This window comes from Balearica regulorum, chromosome W (assembly GCF_011004875.1).
Source record: "Balearica regulorum gibbericeps isolate bBalReg1 chromosome W, bBalReg1.pri, whole genome shotgun sequence".
In the NCBI taxonomy this organism is placed as follows: domain Eukaryota; kingdom Metazoa; phylum Chordata; class Aves; order Gruiformes; family Gruidae; genus Balearica; species Balearica regulorum.
The window spans coordinates 28083715-28103995 of record NC_046219.1 but is presented as its reverse complement, the minus strand read 5'-3'; the positions used below and the strand labels follow the sequence as shown (position 1 = coordinate 28103995).

The 20281-nt window shown below is 43.4% G+C and overlaps 2 protein-coding genes across 4 annotated transcripts in view; one reads left to right on the top strand and one right to left on the bottom strand.

The window, feature by feature from the left end:
• LOC142599156 (3-hydroxy-3-methylglutaryl-coenzyme A reductase-like) overlaps positions 1-9576 on the bottom strand; it is a 695832-nt gene extending 686256 nt beyond the window's left edge. Inside the window, exons 1-6 of one of the 3 annotated variants that reach the window (XM_075738898.1) lie at positions 9427-9576; positions 2918-3113; positions 2389-2500; positions 1763-1850; positions 1579-1663; positions 66-171 (exon numbers count right to left, since the gene is read on the bottom strand). In XM_075738898.1, the coding sequence (XP_075595013.1) occupies positions 66-171; positions 1579-1663; positions 1763-1850; positions 2389-2500; positions 2918-3082 (556 nt within the window). In that variant the 5' untranslated portion in view covers positions 3083-3113; positions 9427-9576. Of the gene's footprint in view, positions 1-65; positions 172-1578; positions 1664-1762; positions 1851-2388; positions 2501-2917; positions 3114-9390 lie in introns of all 3 variants that reach the window. The other 2 variants (XM_075738895.1, XM_075738896.1) reach the window with 2 other exon arrangements.
• A 4987-nt stretch (positions 9577-14563) lies between these two features.
• LOC104632877 (glucosaminyl (N-acetyl) transferase 4) overlaps positions 14564-20281 on the top strand; it is a 60789-nt gene continuing 55071 nt past the window's right edge. Inside the window, 1 exon segment of the mRNA XM_075739196.1 lies at positions 14564-14778. Within this exon segment, the coding sequence (XP_075595311.1) occupies positions 14564-14778 (215 nt within the window).

Sequence of the window (20281 nt, the reverse complement as noted above, 5' to 3'; positions counted from 1 at the left end):
AGAGAAAATTTTAGCAGCTGCTTTAAGATGTTAACAGGAATGGCAGGAATTATACAAGGTCTCACCTGACATAGTACCAACACCAATCACAAGACACTCCACAAGTGCATCCAGCGTAAATGTAGGGCCTAAAATTGCCATTCCACGTGAAATATTTTCTCTTACTTCATCCTAAAAAATAAAAATTTATGTACATTAGTATAAAGACCAAAATCAAAGTAAGGGAATGCACATAACGTCATTAGTACATCATTAGTACATTGATTAGTATTATGGTAATAAGGCCTTATAAAACAGATGCTGAAAATGAACTATCATGAGATAATACATTCTTTAATTGCTTCATTTCCCATAAGCTATTATACTTTGTCAGTCTTTATTTACACAACAAGATTATTTGGGAAGTCTCCATCTTTGGCTCATCAGTATTCTAAGATCTTACAACACTGATGGGCACAGACTTTAAAGTACATTCAGAAGAACAGGACTTCTACACTTTAAGACATAAAATAGAAGCCACTTATGTCATGGCATCTCAAAAGTTCTTGAAACCACATATCTGTACCCTAACTTTTATTATTTTTTAAAAATTTTTTAACACTCTAGACTCAGCTGTCAGAAAAGAGGATGCAAAAGACACTAAAACTTTTCCCTGGGGAGAAAGGGATTTCCTCCAGAAGCCAGGCATGGAAAACTCTAGAGATCTGTTGCTGTTTTCGTGGTGGTGGTGGTGGTGGTTTTGGGGAGAAGAGAAGCTTTGGTGAAAACTTATTTGTGAAATACTTTCTTGAAAGTGAATTTAAAATTCTGTACTCGTAATTATTATATAATAATATCCAACACTATGATATAGCATATATAGAGAATTACAATATACTCATATATACAATGTTATAGTATATTACTGTATGTTATATTGTAGTTTTGTCACAATTACTATGCTCAACTACCACATATTTTGTAAGTATAAATTAATTTCACTAAAAATACTTTTATTTCAGAACTTAGAATATTAGGAAATGACCATTCCAATGTACGATGGGCAAAATATACTATTGATCCTTCATGTTGTGCTCTGTTAATTGCATTAAAGCATGAATATGTATCTATCTACACATATGCCATGTTTGTTCTGCTAAGATTTCTGTCTAGAAAATATGCATTTTTCTGTATTGGCATTATAACATTAAATGTCTGTATACTGCTCCTGAGCCCTACAAATTAATTTTTTTCTATCAATAAATGGAAGACTTAGGTCTAGGAACTCTAGCCTCCTTAATAGAGCTATAAGCATTGCTGTTTAAAGTTCTGAACCTATAAAGTACTCATAGATACAATTAACTTGGCTCACATGATTATGCACACTAATTTTACAGTGGTGTTATTCACTTGAACACTGATCTGAATAAAAGACAATACAGAATATAAAATATGGATTAAATCTGATCCTTTTTATATATCGCTGATACAATATTCACCTGTATGTCTCTCCACCTGGATTATTCATCTTTGAATATTAAATTCAAAAGCTTAATTGCAAAAACCAACCAAACAAAAAACAAACAAAAAACCCCTGACCTGTGAGTTGGAACTGAGTGCAAATTTGGCTAACGCACTTGCTCTTGAAAGATCAATCAGAAGCAGGAAGAATGGTAAAGCTTCACTGAAAGAGAGAGGCATATATTAAGAGTAAAATTCAAGGTTTATTGTACAGGAAAAAAAATTCAAGCAAGAAATACAGAATAACAAATTCATTACTTACTTTAAACCTGTCAATTCTTTATCCAAGAAGTGAATTACCACTGTACTAAAAACAAAACTTGAGAAGATTGTGAAGAGGCCAGCAATACCTTTAGAAAAAATAAAAATAAACGGAAAATTCTTTTTGGGAGAGAAAGGAAAAAAAGGAAGAAACACACGCTATGCCTTTAGACCAATTCTGAACCAAAAAAAAGACAATTCTCATATCTCAGAGTGCATAAATAGTAGTTGAGATACAAACTGATGAGGATGCTATTTTTATGCAGATATTTAAATCTAAAATTTGTACTGCATTCAAAGTAAGACTGTGAGAAATAAAAGCCACAAGTCTTCTCACTTATCAGCAAAAATGAAAACTGATTTAAACAGCTCTATATTTTTTAAATTTCACACAAGAAACAATTATTTAAATAATTACATTTCCAATGTTTATATAATCCTACACAATCTCTCTTAAAAAAGAATTGCACTTTGATCTATGCAGAACATTTATTCTGCTATCTAGCAAAGAATTAAAATAACCCTGTTCTGTACATAAGTATTAAAACTTATATTTATTACCAATTTATATTAAAAAAAATATAAAATGCCTACAGCAAATTTAAAAAAAAAAATCAGATACAGTACCTAAAATGTATTTTGACCCAAGCTGCCTTAGGTTCTGAAACTGGAAATATATATAAAGGATTGCTATACAGCGTGTGATTGTCAGGATGATGATGTCACTGCTCAGAACATCCTGTTTGAAATACAAAGTGATTTAGTTAGCTTTTACATTAAGTAGTAACTTGTTTTTAAGTTCTAGTAACAATAAAAAACAAATCCATTGTGAAGCTGCACTAAAAATGAAGCTTTGGCATAAAATAAGTATCACTGCTAGTCTGTCTTAAAAAGATTAAAATATTGCAAACAATACGAATATCAAATGCTTGCTCACTAGATACCATGCCGCTGAAAGTTAGGCTTAATGAAAACCTTCTGTAGGCACATCACTGCCTGCATCCAGCTTTAATAACCAGCATGGGAAAAGAAGGCAATAAAGAAGTTTCTGTATAGCTACTTTCCTCCTAATACATCACAACCTGATCTAATTCTACAGAAAACCCTGCATCTACAGATTAACAGTAAGTACTATAACATGAATTTAAATCCTTACTTCTTCAAGTTTGGGGCACTCATAATTCCAGCCACATATCTTATCATTCCCAGTGAACATCTTCATGGACATCATACAGATGGTGAGAGTCATTGTTCCCACAATGACTTCCCATGGATGAGAGGCTACAAAAAGGCCATGCATTCGAAAGAGTCTGGACAACATTTTCAAGACTGTTTTTCTATACTTAGCAAACCTGCAACAAAAGAATATTTCATATAAGCAAGTATGAGATTCAGGGGAAAAGGATAGAGCTATATAAATTTCCGCAAGTCATCTCTCAGAAAAAAAAAGAAGGAAAAAAAAAAAGAAAAAAAAAAAAAGAAAAAAAAAAAAAAGAAAAAAAAAAACCCAAACCAAAACCAGTTAAGTAACAGATGAGAAAGGAAACTCATTTTCACCTTTTAACTTTCCATGTAAAACACATTCATTTCTAATCTTCTGAAATACAATATGATCTGCTCCTGCCTTCTCAATCCTTTTTAATACACATCTCCCTTGTTTCTTCAAAAAGTCTTACTAACAAGATTCTACCACTTTCATGAGATCTCTTAGTATCTTCCTGTCACACAATTTTGATAATACCACTTCGACTCCAACTTCTTGTTTTTACCACGTCTCTATGTAAACACTCACTAAATTCTGTTACTTCTTTCTACTCGCTCTTCCTATCAAAAATATTAACTTTATTTTAACTATATAAATTACCAACAAACCATTGTTGGTAATGCTCAACTTCAACAGCAGGAATTGCAATGTTATCTTCCACTGACTGTGTCTTCTCTACTTTCTGCTCAATATTCTTCAGTGATTCAAGTTAATCACATTTAAAACAGTTATTTCTTCATCTAAAACACATGAATCCTTCTCACATACAGTATTCTGCAACAGTTCTCTTGTACCCATAACTAATTCCCAGGTTGCTGATGCATTTCATCATCCCCTTTGATTTAAATAGATAATATTCAACGGAAACTCTCACACCTCTTTCACATAACTAAGAGCATGGATATTCTCTACAAAAACTGCATCCTAGTCTATTTGCTCTGTGTTGTACCTTTAGACAAGTTCATCAAGGATGTTTACTCATGAAACATAGAAACAAAATGCCATAAAACACACTCTAAATAATACATTAGTACTAGGACTTTGCTTTTCTCATTGCACAAAATCAACAACTTATAAGACTGTGATAAATGTTAACTATATAACTATATCCTAGAGTCCAAAAGATGCTTAAATGGTAGTCTGACTTATAGACAGTCTATAGTTCAATATTTATATGTACAAACCTAGCACTGTCAAGATTTCCATAGAGGATTGAGGGCTCTATACACTGTCACTTCAAAGTGCCTTAAAAGTGACAATCAGGCTTCTGGGAAGATAGTCTTTCTAGTATTACTTCTTTTGCTTGGACATCATAAATGAGGCTGTCATTCAATGGAGAAAATAAATAGATAGGGCAAATCTATCTGCTTAGTGTTACTGAAGATACCAGAATCATCTTGGTTTCCTACCAATGCTAATCTTGATCATATGAGCATCAATAGCACCAATATATTTTTCTTTATCCTTCCACAGTGAAAGTGTGGCAGGATTTTCATGCCTGATGGAACCAACTGACAAAAAAAAATAATTAAAAAAATCACTGATAGGACTGCCTTCTTTATGAACAAATTATTTCATTTCCTGACAGAAGGCTTTAAAAAAAACCCAACAAAAAAACCAAAACCAACAACACACATGACAAAACAACAACAAAAAAAAATCTCCTTTTAAAGTCAACATTATCCTTAGTTTTTCCCCTGTGTAATATAATCTACATACTGTTTTGTAAATTTATGTTCTTACAAAACTGTTCTAAAGTGGTATTACGTTTTTTCCTCAGCAGCATGGAAGGTACCTTTTAATTAGGAAAACTAAAATAAGACATAACCAGAGGAATACCTTAGTGCCAAAGATTTTGAAACAAAGCAAAAAATAAAAAAGGCATAGCAATATCCTATGAAAATACTAATACTTTTGAATACCAAACTGTTTCAGGAAAATCAGAATTAGTACTTACTACATGACTATATGGAGTTCTACCAGTCCTAAAATTAGTAATACAACTCCTAAATTCTGACAGTTAGAATTATTATCTAGGCAATTAACAAATTGTTATTAGATCTAGAAATATTCCAAAAATCTTTCTTCAGATATTATTTCTCACATTTCTAAGCAGAAATAGTAAGTATAAAATGGCTTTGCAAAAATCAATTATAAAAATAACTCTCTATAATATCTATTCCCCAGGGCATTCAGCCCCCTGAGCTGGAAGACAGGGACAGAGAGCAGCATAAACCCCCCATGATCCAGGAGGAAGCAGTTAACGACCTGCTATGCCACCTGGACACTCACAAGTCTATGGGGCCGGATGGGATCCACCCGAGAGTACTGAGGGAGCTGGCAGAGGAGCTTGCCAAGCCACTCTCCATCATTTATCAGCAGTCCTGGTTAACAGGGGAGGTCCCAGACGACTGGAGGCTTGCCAGCGTGACACCCATCTACAAGAAGGGCCGGAAGGAGGATCCGGGAAACTACAGGCCTGTCAGCCTGACCTTGGTACCGGGGAAGATTTTGGAGCGGTTCATCTTGAGTGCGCTCACCAGGCAGGTGCAGGACAACCAGGGGATCAGGCCCAGCCAGCACGGGTTCATGAAAGGCAGGTCCTGCCTGACCAACCCGATCTCCTTCTATGACCAGGTGACCCACCTAGTGGATGAGGGAAAGGCTGTGGATGTTATCTACCTGGACTTCAGTAAGGCCTTTGACACTGTCTCCCACAGCATTCTCCTAGAGAAGCTGGCGGCTCATGGCTTAGACAGGTGCACTCTTTACTGGGTAAAAAACTGGCTGGAAGGCCGAGCCCAGAGAGTTGTGGTGAATGGAGTTAAATCCAGTTGGCAGCCGGTCACAAGCGGTGTTCCCCAGGGCTCAGTCTTGGGGCCAGTCTTGTTTAATATCTTTATCAATTGTGTTGGGTTTGCGTGGCAAGGTTTTGCTAGCGGGGGGGGGCTACAGGGGTGGCTTCTGCAAGAACCTGCTAGAAGCTTCCCCTGTGTCTGACAGAGCCAATGCCAGCCGGGTCCAAGACGGACCCGCCGCTGGCCAAGGCCAAGCCAATCAGCACCTCTGTGATAACATATTTAAGAAGGAAAACAAAACAGTTAGGGAGAGCTTTTGCAGCCGGAGAGAGGAGTGAGAAGATGTAAGAAACTCTGCAGACACCAAGGTCAGTGCAGAAGGAGGGGGAGGAGGTGCTCCAGGTGCTGGAGCAGAGATCCCCCCTGCAGCCTGTGGTGAAGACCATGGTGAAGCAGGCTGTCCCCCTGCAGCCCATGGAGGAAGGATAAGAGGGGTGTAGAGATTCCACCTGCAGCCCATGGAGGACCCCATGCTGGAGCAGGTGGAGGCACCTGAAGTAGGCTGTGGCCTCATGGGAAGCCCATGCTGGAGCAAGCTCCTGGCAGGACTTGTGACCCCATGGAGAAAGGAGCCCATGCTAGAGCAAGTTTGCTGGCAGGACTTGTGACCCCGTGGGGGACCCATGCTGGAGCAGTTTGCTCCTGAAGGTCTGCACCCCGTGGGAGAGACCCACGCTGGAGCAGTTTGTGAAGGACTGTAGCCTGTGGGAGAGAATCCATGTTGGAGCAGGGGAATGATGAGAGGAGTCCTCCCCCTGAGGATGAAGAAGTGGCAGAAACACCGTGTGATGAACTGACTGTAAACCCCATTCCCCGTCCCCCTGTGCCGCTGGGGGGGGCGGAGGTTGAAGCTGGGAGTGAAGTTGAGCCTGGGAAGATGGCAGGGGTGGGGGGAGGTGTTTTAAGATTTTATTTTATTTCTCATTCCTCTACTCTGTTTTGCCTAGTAATAAATAAGATGAATTTCCTCTCTAAGTTCAGTCTGTTTTGCTCGTGACAATAAATAGTGAGTGATCTCTCCCTGTCCTCATCTCGACCCATAAGCTTTTCGTTATACCTTTTTTCCCCTGTCTAGTGAATGAGGGGAGTGATAGAGCAGCTCTGGTGGGCACCTGGCCCTCAGCCAGGGTCAACCCACCACATCAGTGATCTGGATGAGGGGATTGAGTGCACCCTCAGTAAGTTTGCAGATGACACCAAATTGGGTGGGAGTGTCGATCTGCTCAAGGGTAAGAAGGCTCTGCAGAGGAATATGGACAGGCTGGATTGATGGGCTGAGGTCAAGTGTATGAGGTTCAAGAAGGCCAAGTGCCAGGTCCTGCACTTGGGTCACAACAACCCCATGCAACACTACAGGCTTGGGGAAGAGTGGCTGGAAAGCTGCCCAGCAGAAAAGGACCTGGGGGTGCTGGTTGACAGCCAGCTGAACATGAGCCAGCAGTGTGCCCAGGTGGCCAAGAAGGCCAACAGCATCCTGGCTTCTATCAGGAATCGTGTGGCCAGCAGGAGTAGGGATGTGATTGTCCCCCTGTACTCAGCTCTGGTGAGGCCACACCTCGAGTACTGTGTTCAGTTTTTGGGCCCCTCAGTACAAGAAGGACATTGAGGTGCTGGAGCATGTCCAGAGAAGGGCAACAAAGCTGGTGAAGGGTCTGGAGAACAAGTCTTATGAGGAGCGGCTGAGGGAACTGGGGTTGTTTAAGCCTGGAGAAGAGGAGGCTGAGGGGAGACCTTATCGCTCTCTACAACTACCTGAAAGGAGGTTGTAGCCAGGTGGGCGTTGGTCTCTTCTCCCAAGTAACTAGCAAAAGGACAGGAGGAAATGGCCTCAGGTTGCGTCAAGGGGAGGTTTAGATTGGATATTAGGAAAAATTTCTTCACCAGAAGAGTGGTCAGGCATTGGAACAGGCTGCCCAGAGAGGTGGTGGAGTCACCATCCCTGGAGGTGTTCAAAAAACGTGTAGATGTGGCACTTCGGGACATGGTTTAGTAGACATGGTGGTGTTGGGTTGACGGTTGGACTTGATGACCTTAGAGGTCTTTTCCAACCTTAATAATTCTATGAATCTATTCTATTATTAGCCAATGTTTTATAATTAACTGCTGTTATGAAATACAGGATGCCTCACTGCTGATTTTGGGGTTAACTGAGTAGCAGTAACTCCTAATCTAAAAGGGTTCTTTAAAGCCTTTGCATTTATTTAACCTGCCTGAAGTGCATCTTTTTTTTTTTTTGCTATGCAATTGGCATTTCTAGAAAACATTGATGATTTCATGCACTGATTCTGCACTGAGTGCTGTAAAAAGAAAAATTCAATACATATTATCAGCTCATATTCCTAATTCTCTTTAAAATATTTTTATAACTACACTGACTTATAGCTCAAAATTAGCAATATATAACTTTGTATTTAAAGCTGAATTTTATCATTAATATAATTTTGTTAAATTTCAAAATGCTAGTTCAAAAAGGATGCTTTATAAATCTTATTCATTTCCTGCTTGCCTTCATTTTCAATCAAAAATTTCCAGGAGACTATTACATAAAGGAATCTATTATGGGAATCAAAACAAAATACAAACAAAAAAAACCCCAGCTGCAACCCCTTCAAAAACTTAACCAGAGCATTAATCTGCCACCCAACTGTATGACTATTCAGCTTAAATACCCAAGATTTGTCAGCTCTCACTAACCTCAGAGCAATCCTCTGCAACACCATCTATTAGATCAGCACAAATTTCCCATCTCTTGTTGGCTGACTCAGCAATATCTACAGTATTATAAAGGAATTGAGTGGCAAAAATAGCTGACCAAAAACCTGTGCAGAGCTCGCCTGAAAAGCATATGACACCACACAGACCGTGTCAAACTGTCAGGTAGCCGGTTTTGTTTTTAAAAATGGAAACCACACTCACACAGGCCCATCGCTGTAGCCCCTCAAACCCCTTGCGAAAGGCTGGGGGCACAGCCCTCCAGTGTGACCTAGGCTGGGCCGCCTGCAGCCCACTAGAAGCCGGCACAGAGGCCAGAGGGGAGGGAGGGGGGCACGGGGAAGGCTGAGTTTCCCCCTACAGCCGCAGAGCTACCGCGCGTTGCCGGGCGGAGAGCTGGTGAGGCCCGCGCAACGGCAGCCCGCCCATGGGCGCTGCGTATGGCAGGTGCCACGGACAGCTCGGCCCCGCGGGGTGGGCTGCAGGGCCGCGCTCTCCGACATCAAGAAGGCACCGAGACAGCGACTCTGGCCTTCCCCGCCCGCCCGCCACTAAGGGCAGGAGGTAAGACGGGCCGGGACGCGGGGCCGCACGTCACTCCCTGAGGGCAACGATGGCGACAGTGCCCGCTACCGTTATCAACCGGAGCCGATCTCCGAGGAGCCGCTCGGGGCCCAGAGCCGCAACCCATCTCCCGGCCACGGAGGACCCGTGTCGAAACGGCAGACTGTCCGCACCGCGCCTGACCCAAACATGGCCCTCATGCCCTCCCTTGCCCCGCCATTCCCTGCTCACCACCCTGGCACTTGCACTGCCGCACACAGGATACACCTTCCTCTTTCCCGCCGCGCTGCGGACTGCGGCTAACCGCTCCTCTCTGAGCAAGGACACCCGGGGGCACAACACGCCAGCCGCCACCATCACCCGATCGCGCAGCCAATAGCGAGGGCCCAACGTGCCCAGCCGTCACCGAAGCAACCACTCGGTGAACGCCATACAGCTCGAAACTCGATCAGGAGCAGAGAACACACCATCTCGCCATAAACTACCCACCAATGGGCTACCGCGCTCCCCTCTTCTTATTTCTTGATTGGGCGGCAGGATGAGGCTTATTTACATATGCTGATCGATTGACAGGTCGGCTGCTCTGAGCCGCGCATCTGGCGCTCAGACTCCCTCTTGCTGCCTACAGGAATCCCGCTCTGCCTCGTCTCCTGTTCGCAGGTTGGTGCCCGTATCCTTCCGGGCAAAGCAAGCGGGTGAGGTGCCGTTTGTAACCTCTTACTGTCGTGGTGCACCTACAGCTCACACTGATGCTAACCCACGCTGTGTGCTTGTGGTACTGCCTGGATGCACTTTACCAACGTGTTAAGAAATACCATGATAATTCACAGCTCTCTTGCTTGTGGAAAGCAGTGGTGCTCCCTGACATTCAGAAAAAAATGCAATATACTTACATTTGTGGCTTTCGGCCAAAGAGGAAATACTTTCTGTGATATAGCTATGCATGCTCAATTTTTCTTTGCTTGTGAAGCACAGGGGGCTCCCTAGTCTCTTTGGGCAGGCATTGCCCACTCTGACTCAGGTGTGACATACTATTCTTGGTTGCAATACATTGTTCCAGTTTTGTGTGGCCATTTTGTGTTTGACAGGTCTGAGCAATTCCAGGCTAACATGTTTAAATACAAACAAAATATAATCTGCAAGGATTATGCTGCAGATGATTTACACTCCAGCTTTTCCAAAACTGCTTCTTGCATGCATAATTTAATTTAGAAATATTTCAAGTAGCTCCACATGGTACTGTACTGTGAAGTGTTAATGTGATTCTCAAAACAGGATACCTGATGAAAAGTTTCCTAAGAACTCCACCCAAAGTAGTTGTCAATGATGAAATCACTCATGCCACCTCAGTCATTTAACATGTAAATACACTTTTCATTCTCATCTTCAATGGGATGCATATAAATCCTGATAACTTACTACTGTGTATCCATCTTCCCTGCTAGCTTCTTTCTTAACACGTTTGTTTTCTTGAGTATCTCACCTTTATTACCTGAAAAAAGTAAAATATTACCAACAAAATTTCTGGAGTAATCTGATAATATGCACAGCAATTGCTATAATTGCATATGGATATGACTAAAAGCAAAATAGCAATTCGTACACAGTTGCAACAATGATGTATAATTGATTGATACATAATTTAAGATGACCTTTAGTATTGTAAAAAATATAGAAGCTTAGCTATAAGAAAACTTACATTTACTAGAAAGCTGCTTAAGGCCTAGAACTGTTTTAAAGCCTATAATCGTGGGAAAGGGGTTTCTAATCAAGGTAATAGGTAATGAAGCTGTCGTGGTTTTACCCCAGCCGGCAGCTGAGTACCACGCAGCCGCTCGTTCACTCCCTCCCCATCGGGATGGGGGAGAGAATCAGAAGAGTGAAAGTGAGAAAACTCGTGGGTTGAGATAAAGACAGTTTAATAGGGAAAGCAAAAGCTGCACGCACAAGCAAAGCAAAGCAAGGAATTCATTCACCACTTCCCATGGGCAGGCAGGTGTTCAGCCATCTCCAGGAAAGCAGGGCTCTGTCACGCGTAATGGTTACTTGGGAAGACAAACGCCATTGCTCCGAACGCCGCCGCCCCCCCTCTCTCTTCCCCCAAGCTCCTTATAAACTGAGCATGACGTCATACGGTATGGAATATCCCTTTGGTCAGTTGGGGTCACCTGTCCTGTCTGTGTCTCCTCCCAACTTCTTGTGCACCCCCAGCCATCCCGCTGGCAGGGCAGTGCAAGAAGCAGAAAAGGCCTTGGCCCCGTGTAAACACTGCTCAACAATAAGTCCATAGAACAAAAACATCTCTATATTATCAATGCTGTCTCCAGCACAAATCCGAAACGTATCCCCACACTAGCTACTATGAAGAAAAATCAATCCTCTCAGCTGAAACCAGGACATTATCCACCCCTTATTCCATACTATTTACGTCATGCTCAGGTCCCACACAATTCAATACATCCTCATTAAGCACCACCACCCTTCTCATCCCTTGATATAATATGCTGATATCATTCCCTTAGTCTCTGGACCACCCTTTTAAAATGTCCATAAATGTCCACAAAATGTCCATTGGGTTCACTTGGTCCACAACCTTGGGCTCCATCCACCATGGTGGTCACTCAGGACAGGAGAGGTGGTTGACGTGGAGTTACTGGGCACCAAAACCAGCTCAGGTCAGGTCCACTGCTGCACTTGCGCTGCCTCCTGTAAGGCTTGTTCTCCATTGGTTCAGGTGATTTCTGCTACAGTAATTCCTGTAACATGCAACTCAAATCATGGGTTACAACAATTTAAAGGTATTTCCATTACAATCTCCACCCCTGGTCCTTTCGAGTCAGACCATCAAGTTTACCATTGCAATGAACACCTCCCCTTGCCCCTGCTCCGGCTTGGACTTATCCTCAGACTGCAGTCCCTTAGGGGTGTACCTGCTCCAAGTGGAGCCTTATCCATGAGCCACAGTCTCTCCAGGGGTACACCTGCTGTGGCATAGACTTATCCACAGCCACAGTCACTTCGAGGTGCACCTGTTCCAGCATGGCCTTCTCCATGGGCCACAATGCCTTCATAGATGCACTTGCTCCAGCGTGGCCTTGCCCACAGTCACAGTCGCTTCAGTCCTCTCAGAAATAAACCTGCCCTATCATGGGCGCGTCCATGGCCACACACTTTGAAATGTTCCAGCATGACCCCATGCACAGCCACTGATGCTTCAAGGTGTACCTGCTGTAGCATGGACTTATCCTTGCCACAGATGCTCCGAGGTGTACCTTCTCCAGCGTGGACTTATCCTTGGCTCACAGTCCTTCCAGAGGTATACCTGCTGCCGCACAGACGCAACCACGGCCCCAGACACTTCGAGATATACCTGCTGTGGCACAGACGCAACCACGGCCCCAGACACTTCGAGATATACCTGCTGTGGTACAGATGCAACCACAGCCACAGACACTTTGGGGTGTCCTGCTCCGACGTGGAATCATCCACAGGTCACAGTCCCTTCGACTCGAGTGCACACAGGAGTTCCAGCCTGTCCAGTACAGCAGCACAAAAACAGCAGCGATGCCCTGGCCATCTGCCAGCCCAGGCGCATCACCATTGCTGTTATCAAAATGTTCCCAGGCACAGCACGGTAAGATGATAAGAAGTACAGCAGTACAGCGAGCAGCGAAAGCAGAAAACAGCCACTAACAAGCACTAGACTCTAATAGACAGTAAGGCAAGCAAGCCCCATGGCAAGCACAGGAGCCTGCCAATTAATAGCTAAACAGCTAATACTAAATAGCTAATAGCAGCTATAAATTCAACGTAGCACATGCCAATCAAATCTGTCATTATCTCGAACCCTTTGAGCCCCACGTTGGGCGCCAAAAAGGACTGTCATGGTTTTACCCCAGCCGGCAGCTGAGTACCACGCAGCCGCTCGTTCACTCCCTCCCCATCGGGATGGGGAAGAGAATTGGAAGAGTTAAAGTGAGAAAACTCGTGGGTTGAGATAAAGACAGTTTAATAGGGAAAGCAAAAGCTGCACGCACAAGCAAAGCAAAGCAAGGAATTCATTCACCACTTCCCATGGGCAGGCAGGTGTTCAGCCATCTCCAGGAAAGCAGGGCTCCGTCATGCGTAATGGTTACTTGGGAAGACAAACGCCATTGCTCCGAACGCCGCTGCCCCCCCTCTCTCTTCCCCCAAGCTCCTTATAAACTGAGCATGACGTCATATGGTATGGAATATCCCTTTGGTCAGCTGGGGTCACCTGTCCTGTCTGTGTCTCCTCCCAACTTCTTGTGCACCCCCAGCCATCCCGCTGGCAGGGCAGTGCAAGAAGCAGAAAAGGCCTCGACTCTGTGTAAACGCTGCTCAACAATAAGTCCATAGAACAAAAACATCTCTATATTATCAATGCTGTCTCCAGCACAAATCCGAAACGTATCCCCACACTAGCTACTATGAAGAAAAATCAATCCTCTCAGCTGAAACCAGGACAGAAGCTAACTGACCATGGCAATGTACAATGCTGCTACGTTCCTTGTACAGTCCCTACCCAACCGGACAATAGGCCCGGGAATATTAATCTTATGAAGTAAGTTGTTATGGACAAGCGTATCCACAGCAAGGATACTGCGCATGCCTGCAAGAAGAGGGTCATCCAGCGAACACGGGTGTGAGACCACTGACGACCACCAGAGACCCCTGAGGACCACCAACTCAAATCACTGAGCATGCATGATGGGGAGGAGAATATGGAAATGGATTCCAAGAAATGATTATCATAGGACTGCCTTTTCTCGGAAAAATAATGAATATGTATATTTTGATCCTACATAACCTGTGTGTTGGTGATCACCTGGCATGCACGTTTGGTGGAGCCATTTCCCCCGTGCATCCAGCACTGCAATAAAGCAAACCTAGGGTAACTCACGTCTGGTAGATTTTCTTTAACAAGTATCTTGCTCTGATTTCCACACTTTCTGTACCAGTGGTTTGATTTTTTTATCTTCTGTGATGGAATATGCAAGTATATGGCATAATGCTTTTTGCAATCAAAAATGTTCATATCTATAGCTCTCCCTGTGGCCTGCCCGCAGCCCAGCTTCACACTGACAGAGGCCATGGGAGCAGCATTGTCCCCACTGCTGCAGAGATGGGAAGCAAAGCTGAGGAAGAATTGTCTGAGGAAAACATTGCTGTTATTAACAGATGATCGCAGGGTTACATACAAGAGTGCTATTGCAAATACTGTGAAAATATTGGCAACTAATAATTTGATTCTCTCAAACACATTCCTACTCTTGAACACACGATCCAATCATTGTGCTCAGGACAACAGATGAAGTTAGCTGCTTAAATGTGGCCATGGAAGTACACAAATAAGGAAAAGGGTTAAAATTTTAGATGATACATGGATCAGTATGAGTATGTTCAGTGCTTCATGGCCCTGCTGGACAATGTGTGCAACAGGGCCAGAACCAGGAGCCCAATGCTAGCGAGGAGGCAGGAACTCCTGATGAAGGTGTGGGGGGATGGCATCACCACCCCAAGCAGGCTGATGCCAGTTGTGCTGAAGGAGACTAATCCCAATGGCACCAAAGGGAGAGCTGCCTTTAACTTCTACCAGTGAGCCACTCCAATCTTACCCATATCCGAGAGGCAACACTTGTTGTGGACGAGCTCTCCTCTCCCACTCTCCCTAATCCCTGGTGGCAGGTACCACTCAAGAGGGAGCAAAGTGCAAAGGGCGCAGGCCTCCACAAGATGGGTGGACAGACGACTGTTGGCAGCAACCGGGGGAGGGGAACGGAGTGGAGCGAGGTAGCGGCAGGGCGGCAGGGAGAGCGATAGCGACAGCAATGAGACTGTTGTGGAGGGCTCTGTGACAGAGAGTGATGTGGAGGAAGAGGAGTTCCGTAGGAGGAGGTGACGAGATGTTTCACTGTGCTGCATGTACCTGTGCATGCGTGTGTCAGAGACTGTTGAAAGGCCACAAATACCCTGTTTTGTCTCACGGGGTGGTGTCAAAGACTGCTGAAGAGCCACTGGTACCCTGCTTTGTCCCAAACAACTCCTGGTTGCCGCGGGCACTGCGGAGGTGTGGGGGGCGGCACAGGCGCTGTGGAGGTGGGGCGGTGAGCTGCCTCCCCCTACCTCTGGTAACTTTGCAGCGGCTGCTTTGGGCATGCGCTGGACACCTGGGACCCTGGAGGAGCCCCCCAACCCAATTTCAGAACTCTCTGGAATATCAAACTGTGCAGATGTGAACCCTTGAACCTTCCAGAATAATGGACTGCGCAGGTGCAAAACATCTGCATGTTACCACCCCGAGGGTGGTCCCTGAGGGGCAGAACAGAATAAAGGCTAGCACATGTGCCACGCTGTTGTTGACCCACCACCTGTGGACTAAGACCAAGGCCTGTGGACCAAGATGCTATTCCTGAGACGACATCACGGGATCCAAGGGTGGTGATAACTGTTCTATCCTCTCTTCTTCTCTTTCTTCTGTCCTTCTCTTCTTTTCCTTTCCTCTTAAGAAACTTATGTGTTATAAAACTGGTTGTTGCCTTTGCAAGATAAATTTGCCTAGTTGTCGGTTGTACTTGTTGTTGTTTGTGGCAAGTGTTTTAACCATTATCCACACAGTTGCCAGTTGTTGATGCCCAGCCCTCAGACTGTTAATAAAACTCTGTTACATTGATACCTGTGAATATTGAAATATTAAGATCAATTCAAGCAATTAGAGCCATTGCTCAATAGATGTAACCAAACAAAAGGGAAACCATTGTAACTTAGAAAATAATTAGTTGTAAGGTAAGAAGCTCTGGAACAATCTCATTTTAAACAGCTTGGCCTTGGAAGAACAGATGCACAAAGATAAGAAAGTTACAAGGTAATCACAAAACCAGCCTTGAGGGATAAGGTATATGTGATACCAGGACTGAGTCTGAAGACCCCCCATGACCACCCGGAGGTGCCAACAAACATGCGTGAAAGACATTAGCATATGCTAACAAGTTCCTGGAAAAATCCATGAATGTGATAAGCACTACTCGGAAATATAATGAATATGTATATTAACACAGTATAAATACTTGCTAGTTTTGTCTTTTGGGTGTGCACATGAGGTGGAGTTATCCCCCGTGCACCCAGTGCTGCAATAAAGAATGCCTGCTTTCTAAAACTTCAAAATAAGTCTTAGAGAGTGAATTATTTTGCTGCTTTCCGGTAACAAAGGGACTGTGATGATGGGACGCGGGGCTGGGGAAGGCTCGCTCCTGGGCTGCCCTGAGGCAACGTGGGTGGCTGTCCCGGGCCTGCCGAGCTCTGGGTTTGATCTCAAGAAAACCCCAGCCACACACAGGAAACACCCACCTGTAGCCAAAAAGATAGGCCTGTAAAGAAGGCCTACTTGTATTGTACGTGATAAGAAACTATTCATTGTCACTTTAGGTAGAAGGCTAACGATTCTTAGAATGAGCACCTGCTACACATCATGATAAAAAGGAGGAGCTACAAGACACTTCAAGGCCCTTATGTACATACTTTTCAGAAAGGGAGGACACTAATTGCCTCCAGGAGCATCCTTATCTTCCTGACGCATATAGCGAGCAATTACCAAGACCCAAGTATTGAGAAACTAGAGGAAAGGTAACTTGGGCCAGGGTCCCCACGACCACCGACCCATAAGCCCCCTACCCAAATTATACCACCTACCCAAAAGATAAAGGCGGAGAAAGGAACAGAGCATGCATTCTAGTTTGCATACTAGGCAAAGAAATATGAACCAATCATTGTAACTGGGAGTGTACTAATTTGTAACTTTTGTGTATAAATATGACAAGAGAACTAGGGTTAGGTGTGCACTTGATTTGTGGAAATCCACCGAGCACCCAGGCCTGAATTAAAAGCAATATCTCTCCTCTGTGTGTGAGAATTGGCTTATTGCACAACGGGCAACAAATTCGCTTTTCAGACAGCATTTTTTGGTGACCCAGGTGGGACTGCTGTGATGGGACTGCCGTGATGCCTTGCCCGGATTGACTTGCTGGCTGCCTGTGGGGAGAAACTGCTCTCCGGACTCCAGCGTGCACCGACCCTTTGATTGGGGACTCCGCGAGTATTCTCCCCAACCAGAGCGGGTAAGTGATACAACGGTGCAACGCTTGCTATAAGAGATATTGCTCGTTGGGTTGTTATTTGCCCTCATAAGGGAAATGGTCATACACGCTTGGACAGTGACGACTGGAGTATATGAAATCTTGGTTTAAGGTTACTGTATGCATACATAAGGGGTCATGTACATCTGGTTTAAAATGTACTGGTTGTTGTAAGGGAATTAGTCATATACGTTTGGACAGTGACGACTGGAGTATATGGCATTGTGGTTTAGAATGTTCTTTTTGGGAAAGAAAAATATGGGCACCCAACAGTCTGTAATAACTCCTTGTTCCCCACCAGGTTGTATTTTAAAACATTGGGGCAAATTTGGAGGAGATCCCCTAACAAAAAGAAACTTACAGAGTATTGTACTCAATGGTGGCCAAAGTATAAATTGGAGGATGAGGTAAAATGGCCAGAAAAAGGATCCTTAAATTATAATACATTTTGCAATTGATATTATTTTGTAGAAGGTTGGATAAATGGGATGAAATATGGTATGTTGATTTATTTTTCTCATTAAGAAATTATCATGGAACATGAAAACAATGTAATTTGTTGGTTTCTGATTTAAATGTAATGATGATGATGAAAGATATGAAGAAGGCACTGAGGTGTTGTTCTGCTTACAGTATTGGAAAAAGGTGCCTGAAGCTGGGAGAGGAGGAGGAAGATATTCAGATGTTAGTAGCTCCAGGTAAAGAAAGTGTTAAGAATGGAGAGGGAGGCAGTAGCAGGGAGAACTCGGGCACAACGACATCCTGTAATTCAGGTCCCCCCCTTTGCCAGGCAGTAGGTCCGGATAGTTTACTAGTGTATGTAAAAGTACCATTTACAATGTCGGATCTGATGAATTGGAAAGAATCTGCAGGGTCATATTGAGATAACCCTGATAATATGTAATAACATGTCTTTTAAAATGATTGTTGATTGTTGAATAACTTATTTACACCAGAAGAAAAAGAATGGTTATAGAAAAGGCGAGGGGGAAAAAAAAAAAAGGTAAAATGATAGGGATGACCCTGATCGGTGTATGCCAACTCAGGAGCCATATTGGAACCTGAATTCAGGTACAGGGAGATTAATGATTAAGCAATACCAACAGCTAATTTTGTCAATGAGGACTCGGATTGATGAGGAGTGGGGGTTGAGAAAGTGGAATCCCCAGCCAAACGCCTGGTTGCTGTTAAGCTGGGGACTGATATAGTTAAATTTTTAGTTGACACGGGGACAACCTATTCTGCATTAAATAGCCTTAAGGGACCTATGGGTAAATATTCCATGGCTGTAGTTGGTGCAACAGGAAAATGAGAGGTTAGACCTTTCTTTCAACTGATTAAATACAAAATTGGTAATAAAATGTTGGTACGTGATTTTTTATATATATGCCAGAATGTCCTATGCCTCTAATGGAAAGGGATTTGTTAAACAAACTATGGGCGCAAATAGAAATAAAATCAGATTTCATATTCCACAAAATAACGCTTGGGAAGCACAAATATACGTGTTACAGGAATCAATGAAGGCAACAGAAACTGGAGAAGAAGAGATGCCAGCCAACTCTCTTTCCGAATTAGAGGATGCTGTGATCCCTTTTGTATGGGCAACCGAGCAACCTGGAAAAGCTAAATTGACTGAACCGATAAAAATAGAATTGAAGCCAGGAGCTAAGATGAAAACAGTATCCTATGAAATTGGAAGCTCGTGTTGGACTGGAACCTATTCAAATATGGACTAGTTAAGCACAGGAATAAAGATTGGTACAAAATTTGAGAACTATCAATCAAATAGTAGTGGACCATAATTGACTCCAATTTTTATTTTTACAGTATTAGATTTAAAGGATGCTTTCTTCTGCATTCCCTTAGAAGAACAAAGCCAGAAGTTGTTGGCCTTTGAATGGGAAAGTCCCACGACAGGTTGGAAAATGCAGCTATGCTGAACAATGCTTCCCCAAGGATTCAAGAACAGCCCCACGATTTTTGGTAATGTACTTGCAAAGGAACCGGAACAGTGGCAAGGTAAGAAAGCTAATGTTACCTTGTTTTGTTACAGTATGTAGATGATATACTGCTGGGTGCAGACATGGCTGAAGAATATAAAAAGCAACCATAAGTCTATTGAACTTTTTGGGGCTAGCAGGATATAGAGTGTCACGGAAAAAGGTGCAAGTCATTCAGGACTTTGGGACAGAAAATCCCTGTTTATGTGCTGCATGCTGTTGCAGCAGTGTTAGAAACCTGAAAGACATCCCCTTACGAGATCCTGATTGGGAACTGTTCACTGACGGGAGCAGTTTTGTCATCAAGGGGGAGTGGAAAGCTGGATATGCTGTCATTGCTCTGGAAAAAGAGATAGAGGCACAACCACTGCCAGTGAACATTTCTGCTCAGAAGGCCGAGTTAATTGCATTAACCCAAGCCTTAGAGATGTCAGAAGGAAAGCGAGCCAATCCAAAATATGCCTTTAGAATAATACATGCACATGGTGCAATCTGGAAGGAGAGAAGATTATTATCATCACAAGGAAACCCTATAAAATACAACAAGGAAGATTGCTCAAAGCAGTCAACAGACCGAAGGAAGTGGCAGTGATACATTGCTGAATGCATCAATCTGGACAGAAGGATATAATCAAAGGAAATCAAAAGGCTAATGAGACTGCGAAAAGAACTGCTCTATTCACAAACATAGCAGCCTTAGTCCCTGAAAGAACTTTTAACATTAATGTTCCTGAATATACAGGGAAAGAAGATAAACTGGCTGACTTTCTAAAGTGTATAAAGACCCCCAAAGGATGGTGGAAAACTCCAGATGGACAATGTATAGTTACCCCTCAAGTAATGAGGGAACTCATGAAATGAACTCATGGTACTACTCATATGGGAGCTGAAGCCTTAGTGGAAATGGTGAAAACATATGCAATAGGCATCAATATGTTGAAAATCACCAAAGATATCACACAAGGA